The following is a 12,792-nucleotide window of genomic DNA, read 5'->3' on the forward strand; positions in this document are numbered from 1 at the left end:
GAGACTTTACTTTTGCTAGAATATTCAGAATCAAGTACAAATTGTCCTTCGTTTCCAAGAAAACATAGTATAAAATAAAACTTCGGTAATCAATACTGTTTGTATCAGTTATGTGTTGTGAACATTTTGCTGGCGTTTCCTGATGATGTTGAGAAATGTTAAATCTAAATAAATAACTCAAAAAACCAAAAGGCACATCGAGCGTAAAATTGTTTGAATAGAAATCTCTCTCTTTATACAAACGTATGGTGAATGAACACTTAATTCAAACTATAAATATGGAATAGTAGTATATGAATATAAGTTATATGATCAAACAAGGTTATCAACACACTGATCATTGACTGCCTTAAACACAAATATTCTGTTACAAAAAATGTATTTTTTTTATAATTTCTTGTCTAATTGATTTTATTTCACCAACTATTTTAACGTCTGAGGTTTTCACTGTTCCGCGCTTACACCGGGAAATGCTCAAGCTTCCCAACAGTTTAAAGATGAATAACAATATTGGTCTACATATTACTTGAGAACTGAACATGTAATTATCGTATATGTATGAATATCTTAAATGAAGACCATTTGAACTAATTTCAGTATCCCACACAAATACACTATTCACAAAATGTCTATTTTGCAAACTTGCGCTCACCTGTTCGAACATTCATTTGCAAGTAACTTCTCAAAAACAATATTTTATTTCAATAAGTAGAGCAAATACAACGTATTATAATGAAATGAATCTCAAAAATAATAAGTTCCAGTTTCAAATTAGATTACTGAACGGTGTTAATGGTTTATTGACATGCAATTAAAACATACAACTATGATCCCCAAATAAAACTGAGTTATACGTATCGAACTTTTGTTAACATTCAGCTGCTTCTTCGAAAGTTCGCATCAATCTTCAATTGCTTAAGGTGTCCAAACAACTTTTTTTTATGCCATTAACAATGGAAGACACTTTTAATAAAGGATTCATGCGGAGTTATTTCTTTTTTTATCCCTGTTTGATAATGCTTAGAGATTGTAGTGTCTTCTTTATAATATGTTTACAGCTTTTAAATTATGAAACAAAACTAGGTGGTGACACCAACGCAGTTCGTCTGCAATGTTTAGTATTGTAACAATTTATATATGCATATTAATATCGTTAGCGGAATTTGAATTTTGGAAGTGCACCAAATAAAGCACCCCCTACGAAGGATGCCACAGAAGCTGCATTAGCGGTAACCCATGCAGTTGCGCCTGCCGCGGCCCCTGCTACAGCGCCTGTTGCAATCAAATACCCAGCAGCTCCGCTGGCGGCAACTAAACAGACCGATTTCCAGCCAGGTACCCACCTTCCGATGCTTTTGTTGAGTGCCTCAAGCTGAGATGCGATGTCAAGAGACCCTTTATAATTGGAGAGGTGATCTCTCAACTCTTTTTCGTGACAATTTTTGTATGCATAAGAATAACGGTGAGAACCATTCTTACATAATAATTCAATAGTTTTGAATATTTTCTCCGGCGCAGGTTTTGTATGAGTTGCATCATTTTCAATTCTAACAAGTCTGTTTCCGCACTTCTCGACAATTTCAGAAAGGGCTGTGTGTTCACGTACTAGTGTCAGTAATTCTTCATCTGAATCGAAATTGTCCCCATGCGTTATCACAACTATACTATGCTCCCATATCTTGTCGCCAAAAATGACTCGCAACATATCCACAGTATGGTTGTCTTCGAGGGTAAATCGGTCGTCTGTGAAAACGAGAAGAAAGGCATGCGGGTTTGGGCAATATGTCGTAGTTGAAGACTGAATCGTTAGCGCCGTCTCAGCAAGCTGCGTTTCTGTGTCAAACAGCCCCGGTGTGTCAACAACAGTGTATTCATAATTTAAATGTCCGAATTCCACATTCCCTGTCTCAACAAAACATTGGTTTGTTCCAGCTTTGAAACCTCTTTTTGCTGAAAAATTCTTCGTCCTCAAAAGTGTATTTCCGGTAGAACTTTTACCACTTCCGGTTTTCCCAATTAAAATAACTCGCCTTTCAAGAACTGTATCACTCATGTTTAAATTTCAAAATCAGATTGACTTTACTGTGCCGTCAACATCAAATACATATAACGATGACGAAATGGTTATACAATCCACAGAAACTTGAAAGTTTGATGCAGATTCCAATAGATCTCTGGCTTACTTTAATTAGTTGAATGTGGCCTCAGTTGGATAAAATCATTCTTTACCCTGAAAATACAAACCAAAGCACTGAGAGTGCTGAATGCGACAATGCCTTGATTCGATGAAACTTTTTTTCTTCAAACTAAGAAACTCGAAACACCTCAGATGGCAACATCAGAATTTCTAATTTGCAATAACATGTAAACATTGACTATGTAAGACACTAACATGGATTAACTAGCCAACCTGGTTGGTAATCATATTTTTATAAATTATTTCAGCAGGCACAACACCTTTGGCTAGCCATTCTTCAACGTTGAAACGTCTGTGAATAATGATTGGTCTTAAAATGTTGCAGACGTTGAGCTTTTAACGTTAAAAATCTGTGAAGAGTGTTGTTACTTAAATTTTAGTCTTAGGCTTACATTTGAGGATGAATATACACGTATCTTACTCATTTTTGTCAAACAGAAATTCTTGCAACTAAAATTGATAATCTCTCTCGAATGTAGTTAAGTTCAACGATCAACAAAATTTCATACTAAACAAACTCTCATCTTCAAGTCCCCATTATGAACAGTGTTATGTATAGATTTATGTAAACGTTTTATAATAAAATGCTAAAAAAAACAACAACAAAATATTGCAAATTATTTCAAATGAAAATGTCAAAATATAAAATATATTTGTGAAGGAAATTTGTCATATATTAATCATGTATATAAAGCGACAGAATACAAAAAACAATACAACAAAATGATTTCAATGTTGAAACCATGTTGCCTTTAATACATTGACTGTATTTAAACTTCGTAGTTTTGACGTTTATACAACTTTCGATTTTGATGGTGAAAAGTTGTTTGTCGCGCCTGTTTAACTTTTATTTTACAAAAACAATAGGGACACAATAGCTCTATATCGCTCACTTGATTGAATGACCAACAAGTCAATGGTTATCAAGGATATTGCTGCTTAACTGGGAAGTAAGTTATTGCCGAGTAGTTTGATGGTTGATATTGCTATTTGTAGGGAATTCAATACATTGTCAGCTGGTTGTTCCAAGGGAGGCAATGGAATTCGACTAACATGGAAGTCAATGGTTACTAGGAGATCATTGGGTGATGTGAATATAATTAGCTACGAAGAAATAAATTAGTTGCTAAAGAAGGAAAGAAAGAAAGTCAGTAGTTGCTATGGATGAAGAAAGTTGATAAAGTATTCATTTGTTGCTATGAAGAGGGTAGTTGGTCAGAAGGGCATTGGTTCCTACGAAAAAGGCCATGGTTGCTCAGGAAGTAAATTTATGCTAAGGAAGTCATCGGTTTATAGATAGATCTTTTATTTCATCCATATATGGAGATCATAACATATATACAGCAGATTTAATTGGTACCGAAATACATTACAAATGTCAAATAATGCATGTTTCTATATAGACAACAATGGAAAGATATATACATACAAAGTTAATGACAGGGTGGTTTTAAAGTCGTGGGATAAAGACATATATACTCGCAAAGTAAGTGAAAATAACAACTCAATTATAAAATTGAAACCATTTCTATTATAATAGGTTTATGTGTATACAAAAGACTAGGAACCTGCACACTACATAAAAGAGCCGCCTCGCCTATTTCTTATTATTATTGCTCGTATATATTTTCAAGATTTTTGTATGTTGTATCAATAGTGTGGCAGACTAATACTGAATGTTAAGATAAGTAGTCAATAAAAATAGCAGTTATTGAGCATTAATTAAATAAATAACAACAACGAAATACGAACAAAAACAACCACAACAATGACACGATTTCAGAACTATATAACAAAATACAATATGATAATGAGGTCATATGTTGCTAAGGAATAAAATGGTTGCTATGGATTTAGGTTTTTGCTAAGAAGTTATAGGTAGCGAAGGAAGTCATTTATTCCTATGAATGTCATTTATTCATAGAATGTCGTTGATTGCTATGGAAGTCATTGGTTACTAAGGAAGTAAGTGGATGCTAGGGAATTACCTGTTTGCTTAAGAAATCTTAGGTAGCTATGGTTGTTTGTGGTTGCTAAGGATGCTAGATAAACAATCTGCTAAGGAAGTCATTGGTTGCTATGGATGAAGGTAATTGCTAAAGTTATTATTGGATTCTATGGACGTCATTGGCTCCTTAGAAAGTCATTGGCTGTTATATAGATGAAAAAAAAGTTGGTTCGGATGTCATCGGTTTGTAAAGAAAGTCCTTACGTGCAAAGAAAGTAACAGGTTGCTAAGGCAGTCATTGGATCATATTGATGTACGTAGTTACTAAGGAAAACATTGGCTGCTAAGACAGTCACTGATTTCTAAAGGGTGTCATTGTTTGCTATGAATGAAGGGTAGTCATTGATTGCTATGTAAGGCTAAGAAAGTCATTACTTTAAAAAAAGATCCTGATTACTAAGAAGATATGTGGATGTTCGGGAATTATCTGATGACTGAGGAAATCATTGGTTGCTAAAGAAGTATTTGTTGCTATAAATATAGGTAGTTGCGAATGCTATCATTTGTTACTAAAGCAGATTGCTTGCTATGCCTATAGAAAGCTGCTAATAGATTTAGTGGTCGCTAAGGAAGTCACTTGTTGGTAAGAAAGTAAGTTGTTGCTTAGTGAGTTTATGTGAGCCAAGGATGTCATTGGTTGCTAAAGAAGTAAGTGGTTGCTTAGAAAGTCATTGATTGCTAAGGTGGTAAATGGTTACTCAGGAAGAAAGTGGTTGCTATGGAAAGCATTTGTTGCTTATGAAATTATTGGTTGCTTAGTAAGTAGTTGGTTCACAAGGAAGTGATTGGTTGCCTAGGAAGTTATTGGTTGCTTGTTGCTGTAGAAGAAAGTGATTGCTAAGGAAGTAATTGGATGCTTACGTGGTTGCTAGTTGCTGAACAAGAAAGTGGTTGCTAAGAAAATCATCCGTTGCTAAGATAGTTATTGCTTGCTATGGATTAAGGTGGTAACTAAGCACTATTTAAGGCTAAATACGAAATATTTTGGGTCTTTGCCTTGTGGTTTTTAAAGAAGATTTTCAAAGATTTTACTATTCAAGTATATAGAAAACCTTGGAATCCCGGGGCTTGGCCGGCTTTATACCCAGGGTCATAATCTTAACAATCGGGGTTCTACATGAGGCTGCATATCTTATTTCAAGGGTCTGGGCCTTGCAGTTTCAGAAAAGAATATTTTCACATAATTAAAAACAGGGACCCCTGAAAAGGGGCAAGCATCGACCCTAGATATATAATTGAAGTTTGAACAAGATTGCTAAAAGGCCACTGCATGAGACTGCATACCAAATATCAAGGGTCTGGGTCTTGCAGATTTAGGAAGGAAAATTTACAAAGTTTTCACTGTATAAATTATAATAAACACATGGACCCAGTGCACTTTTGACTACAGGGCCATAATTTGATGGTAACTGACAGCTACATGAGACTGCATTATTTGGTGGTCACAAAGCTGGCCAATTGAATTTTCTACGGTTTCACCCCAAAACAAGACCATACTCCCGTGCAACATAGTGCCAATGCGAGAGATTAATTATTTATTTCAAAACATAACTAACATAACGCGCAGTCGTTGGAAAATATATATAATTTATTCTTGCATACCGGACGAGTGTTTCCGGTCATGTGACCAGTGCTGGAAAACCCCGTCTTACACCCCATGTAAGATGAGTCACGCGCAACAACGCGCCACTTCTTATTTCTTTTATTGTATGGTTTATGAAAAGTATATTATGCCATTTCAATAAAGCGCAATTAAATATATATTATGCAAGACTTATTATTAAAATTAAAAATAAATTTATGGTAAACACGCGATATTTAGAGGAACTATATGACGTCAATAGTGATTTTAAATTACTGCGCTTTATGACATCAGTAAACAACGTCGCACGCGCTTTTTGGTGAATTGTACAAAAGTGCGTATTCTACGTCAATTTCCCACAAATTGATAATTTTAGATATGCATTTTTTTTTTATTTTGTGTTTCCGGGCACGCTGCGTGGCCGGTAACTCGGCAAGCCTCGTTACAGGCTTACGCCCTTGCCCTCGGGTCGGATTTTTCTATCCGTACCGGAACACATGATAGATACTTAAAATCTCAACAAATCAGTGAACGAGTATCAAGGTTGTTATATAATATCTCTTGCATAAGTATTTCTTATCAACATTTTGGAGAAGCAGCATCAATATTTGGAGCCTTATATTGTGCTTTTGATTCGCATGATGACACTATTTCGGCGAAACTTTGACATACCGATTCAGAACACTACCGAACGACATTTACTAGTTGATTGATACTCGGGTCTTTGTTGAATGCAGACGCTATCTAGAACGGACAATCCATTGACTATTGAGTGTGGTTCGGTTGGGTGTTCATGTCAAGCCCTGCTTCTTATTTGGGAGTGATACAGATTTCTAGGTGCTAGTGCTGACAACACCTTACACGAGAGCGACACAGGTAGCTCAAGCTCTTTTGAGAGTTGTATAGTAAAAAGAGCCAATGTCACTTTCGAGCTAGAGACAAAGAGCGGAGGGAAAGTATTTATATGAAAAAACTACAGAAACATTATTATTTTACCTAATAGCATGATTATGACGGCTTATATGATTACTTTGGTATGATGCATTGCCATATAAATATGTTTAATCTTCACATATATTTCAGTTACTTTGTAAACATACTGTTCTTATGGATTAATAAGAACGATGAAACACATGCATGTTTGCAAGCGAAATTAGAAATTTTTCATTTAAGAATATTTCTTTTAACATTTACATTGTAGGGTGCCTTTTATTTTGTCAAGAATGAAGAAGCCCTATTTACCGAAATAAGCATGTTTATTCTTTTCTGGATTTAATAGGAGCCAAACGCCAGAGAGCTTGAACCAAAGCTTAGAGGCAGAGACAAAATGCTGTTTACCGGTAATAATGCACTCAACTTGTTATTTGAAATTTAAGTATTTAATTGCAATTCCGCTGATAATGGTCGCAGAAATAGCACAACTATCGATTGGGCTGAATAATCCTTTCACACTATCTATATTTGTATATGGTTACTGTTTCATGATAAGTTTCAATTAATAAATTGTAGTTGGACCAAAAAAGGTGTGTCATTTAAGAAAGATTGAACAGGTGAAAAACTGATGACCTATGTGCTGAATTCCATCCATTTGAAATCAACTGACCGCTAGTAGTCCGATCAGATTGATTATATGTACTGAAAATGTTATGTTTATGTACATTTGATTATTATTTGCTCCATATAATTTTTGTTGAGGAACACTAATTACCAACATTAAGCTTAAGCTTTACTTAGTTTTAGTTGAAACTGTTTTGTATTATTACACTCATTCATTGAATCCTGGGCTATTCTTACACTTATGCATTGATTCCTGGGCTATCAAGGAGCAAACTAGCATTTTCTTTCTTATTAGCGCTCTGATTGATACTTCAACGCAGGCGTACTACAGCAATAACGTTGTCAATAACAGTAACTTTACTCTCGTTTTTGCATAAAAGAATGGTTATAAAATATAACGAATAGTAATTAAAAGGTTAATTGAAAGGGATAGATATAGCCTCTCCATGGTTCGACAAACCTGAGGATGACTAATAATACGAGGTTGTTATCTTTTCTTCTTCTTTTTTTTGGGGGGGGGGGGGGGGGTGGGGGCAGGGGAGAACAACGTATGACTAAAAAAAGAAGATTTCTCTCGAAATATTGCTTGTTTGTCTTGATGTTGAGCTTCTTTTTATATAAAACAGTAGGACGAGCCCAACCAAGATAATCTAAATATGTTATAGTGTGAAATCGCAAAACCTGTTCAAACACGAGGCTTGAAATCAATTTGAAACATTCCGACAGGTAAACAATTGTCAATAGCATAAGATAAGATAACATTTTACTGTTTAACTGTGTCAATGTCCTGTGAGGAAAAAAACGTTTTTGCGTTGTCTGCATTAATCATAATTTATAGACGATATTTTAACATATATTATTAATTCACTAGGATTACACATAAAGAACTTACACAACAATCTTACCTGTTATTCCAAAAAGTAGCAGGAGTCCGATTAAATACCACACTATCGGCTAAATATCGCCGAGTTCGCCATTACGTTTGTTTTTCTTGTAACTTCTTCTGCGTCACTGTAAATATATCGATGAAAGTCAGACAAAACGGTGTCAGTGGAAACGGTACATTTAATTTCAATTTCGGTTTTAGTTCTTAATCAACAATTTGGTAAATACCAAGGAAGGAAAGCATGTCGTTGTGGCCAATCCAGACGACGTGTTCAAGTTAGGGATTGACGCAGACCTTGAATTTGCGGGCTATGCATAGAAAGTTGTTCCATTGACATCACAAAACAATAATACTTAAATATCTAGTCATGACCATGATTATTATTCTATTTGTGTGTTAAACTCAGTTGTTCTTTGTTAAAAACTTTAAATGTGTTTGGTTTAATTGATTTTTTTCCCAGTTTTTCATAACTTTATAAGAAGATATAATGTATTTGGTTTATCCGAGACCAAATTGGATGATTTTGATAAAGTAAATATTAAATATCGCTTTTTGGCTTTAAACGTACAAAACAAGCGTAATTCTTGCGGCGTTGGTCATTATATCAAAAGCAATTTATTTCCAAATGTCAAAATTCTGAACACCGATATGAAAATTGTTCATGGTTAACAGTTAATAAAGCTGTTTGAGTGCAAAAGGTTGTATTCAGTATAGTTAATATTCCTTCTAAAGCTTCACCTATATTTCTTTTGATTGTTTTGATTCTAGAGAACATGATATCTTATCTTATTATTCTGACAACTGTCATGTATGTTTAATGGTTGATTTGACGGCAAGAAGTAAAACTCTGTTGGACTTTATACAAATTGATAAAAAATATTGCACAAAATGATTTTGATTTTGTATTTGTGCAAACATGTGTTCAAGGTTTGCTGCTACTAGTGAGTTTATAATACTTAATCATGCAAATGTATGTTTATGCATTGTGTTGTTTGTTTGTCCCATATGCTTTATCCCCCATACACTAGACATTCACTCATCTTCTTCAACTCCAACAGCAGATGGTGTGGCGGGTTGGTAGTCTTCTGCTCTTGGAGCTAAAGTAGTGGTGGAGGGGAAACTGTTACTTATACACTAGAGATCCACTTATTGACAATCATATAACCCTAGTGGGTTTTTCCCTTTTATAATATGTTTGAATATCGTCGATAAATCATGATTGATAGATGTATTGCGTCCCATGGCGTGATAAGCAGCCCATAAAATGTTATATTCTTATTTTCAGGGTCAAAACTGACTAATGAAAAACAAATCAAGACTTATTTTACCCAATTGAGGCCACAGGCAAGTATTTAAAGTAAACCAAGGGCAGTTGTTGGGAATCCGCATAGAACTTTCAAGTGTCTGTGATACATTCAGGCTATAGATAAACCTTACGGCCAACTATTGACTACCTGTCAGTTAAGGTTATCTATTTGTTAAGTATTCTCACGCATCAATCATCATCAGCATCATCATCAGCAGCATCATCAGGTTCCGATTATGTCATGAATATTGCTTTGCTGGATATTTGCTTAGAACGGGTAAAAAGCTCAGGGTAATATGATGGAACACACTGGTAAAGTTAAACAAACACTTTTTAGACGATTTCATTTCATTTCGTATGATCTCGAGCGGCGGATCGTACTAAGTAACCTCTTGGTGTTTGTTTACAAGATAAAATACATATACACAAATCTAATTTTGACTCATATATTAAACAGTCGGACGTTTAAAAAAGAGCGACAAAAACATATTACGGTAATGGAAGTCCATTCCCCATAAGCAAGCAAAATATTCAACTAACACGAGGAAAACATATGCATATATATACACAAAGGCACTAGCATTTCAGATAAGTCAAATTTTACCAACTGTTGGGTGTTCTTCGGTTGGTGATTTTCGTTATGGAGTACGGAATCTACGTACAAATCAGTGGAAGTGAATTCACGATTTAAGTATTTTTGCTATTGAAAATGATCTCAAAATCGAAATGTACGCGTTTGGCAAAACAAATTACTATTATTCATAACCAATTCGTCGGTACATACGAACCAAAAGCTTACAATAACACTATGGAAAATATAGAGAAGAGCTAAGATGACTAAAGTTTAACTAAGATCCAATTTAATGGCCGGATAAACACAAAACAGAAGATACAAAGCTTCAACACAACAACTATTAAACGCATAAAAACATCGGCATAGGTTACATTGGAAGGTCACCGCCTTGCGACGGTCAGTGAAAACTATATTGGAACCTAAATGACCTACTCAAGTGAGTGGTTTAGACCAGTTGATGAGTTACCAACCTCACACTTGTCCCAACATTTGTCAAGAAAGTTTTAAGATCATGCAAGCACATGTATATCAAGACATTACAAAAACACAAAACAATGAAACACCATTGAAAACACTTGGTTTTAAACGTTCTTTGGGAACCGCTTTACAACACTCTATAAAAAAGCTTAAAGCGAATAACCTGTACGTTTTAAAATTAAGCATTCAAACTAATGCAGGCATTCATGTATTTACCGCAACATGGTATTAATCTTGTGGATGCTTGAGAGACGGTTTGGACGGGATACATGAACTTATTGCTAGTGTTGATGTTCCTACAAATTTTAGATTTACGACTAAGAATACTTAATGAAACAAAACCCAGCTACGAACGCACATCTGCACCTAGGTTCAATTTATTTAGAGAAAATAAAACAATTATAACGTTGAATAAGCAAGATATCGGAGCCATTCGATAAGTTTTGAGACATAACCATAAGTGGACAGCAGCTGTTATTGTTTACCCTACGTTGGTATGTAATGAATGATTTACAGTACAGTACTGTCTGCATACTGATTTGTTTTAAGAAAACTTTTTTTAAATGTTTTTTAACATATAACGATTGCTTAACAAATCAGTTCGTTATGACTATTAATCGCGAACAATATAATAATCATCTCAACTAAACTCAATTTTATTGTAAATAAAGCCCAGAACACAGCATTAAACAATGTTTACAATAATAATGTAATAGTGCCACCCTACTTTCTTGACTGTTTTAATACACTGCTAGAAAGCACTAGACAAGACAAGACGAGGACAAGACAAGACATTTATTTTGTGATTAAGGCCTTTAGCCCCTGACAAAGTTATGCACAATATTACAAATATAAACACAGTACAGTGTTTTAAGTGAACATTTACACAAACATATATATATATATACATGAATGTACATGAACATGCATGACACACCTTTTTATATCGTAGACAATTTGATTATACACAAATCAAATGGAATAAATCAACACAAGTAAAAACAAAAACTAAACAACACATGACTATCAGTCCGTGCGTGCGAAGTCGTCATTTCAATAGGTTCGACTCGTGACAGATTCCGGAATATATATTTTGGACAGAAATGTTTAAATTCGTTTGTTATGATAACGCACGGACGTGTTTCATTCGGGCAAATATTCCAAGTGGATGGGTTTGATTGACGATAATAAGAACATTTTGTAATCAGTACATGACTGTTCAGCACTAGCAGTTATTCAGCGTTAGACATATGCCGATATTTTGTTTTATTGAGATGTTTAATATACAATTTTTTGGTATCAAAAGTTTACTTGGCGAAACAATAATCCAATTAATTGACTTCTGCATTTAGATATCCGTACTTTGGAAAGGTCATGTCTTGTGATTAAAATCATTGTTGGGGCGCCATGGTTGTAGCTGTGTTCACTCCCCTTTTATCACTTATTGACACGTGGCTCTTTATCCCGTTCCATTGTGTAAAAAACAAACAATATGTACGATTTAGTTTTATTATAATTTAATAACCATATTTACAATAGGTATATTTAAACATGAGATTAATTAAATTTTATACGACTTGAGTATTCAAGTTTACATACTTTATTGTATATTGCTCTTTTGATGCATATGGACAGACCTAACAGATGCTAAGAGTTCTAACAAAACAACCCAGAAAATGCCAACTTAGATGATCACTAAAACATGGATACATGGATACCAACCACCTCAGCCTATCGCTGCTAATCTGTGCTGAATTATTTGTCCCGTAAATGACTTGTGTTCTACTTTTCAAATGTTGTTTGTAACATCAGTATAGCAATCTGAGTTGGATAAGACTTTTATTTTTGCTAAGCTTTTCAATATAGCTATATTTTCAAAATTGGACGATACGATGAATATAATTTAGGTTTGATAAGTACAATATGAAGAGTTATCTAAATGCCGAAATCATATGATATCAAAATAGTTTGGAGAAACCAGGCAGTAGCAGTATCGGAATTCAGTCAGCGTAAAAGTAGTGTTTCGAAACTACTTTAATAAAAGCAATACACGCTTGTGGTCTAGTAGTTATGGACGAATGATTGTATACGGGTACTTATCGTGGGAAGATACATGGTTTGCAGGCGGACGGATGATAAGTTTTATTTTTTCTCAATGAACCACCTTTCAACCGTTTTTTAAACTTGTTACAATGTGTATGGGAT

At 34.6% G+C, this 12,792-nt stretch overlaps 1 protein-coding gene across 1 annotated transcript; it reads right to left on the reverse strand.

Moving 5' to 3' along the window:
• Positions 1–735: 735 nt before the first annotated feature.
• Positions 736–8,341, reverse strand: LOC128239391 (GTPase IMAP family member 9-like). Its single transcript, XM_052956012.1, has 2 exons — positions 8,250–8,341; positions 736–2,230 (listed from the first exon to the last, which is right to left on the reverse strand). Exon 2 carries the CDS (start codon positions 2,051–2,053, stop codon positions 1,154–1,156), a length of 900 nt encoding a protein of 299 aa, XP_052811972.1. The 5' UTR covers positions 2,054–2,230; positions 8,250–8,341; the 3' UTR covers positions 736–1,153.
• Between the last annotated feature and the right edge of the window lie 4,451 nt (positions 8,342–12,792).

This window comes from Mya arenaria, chromosome 6 (assembly GCF_026914265.1).
Source record: "Mya arenaria isolate MELC-2E11 chromosome 6, ASM2691426v1".
Lineage (NCBI taxonomy): Eukaryota > Metazoa > Mollusca > Bivalvia > Myida > Myidae > Mya > Mya arenaria.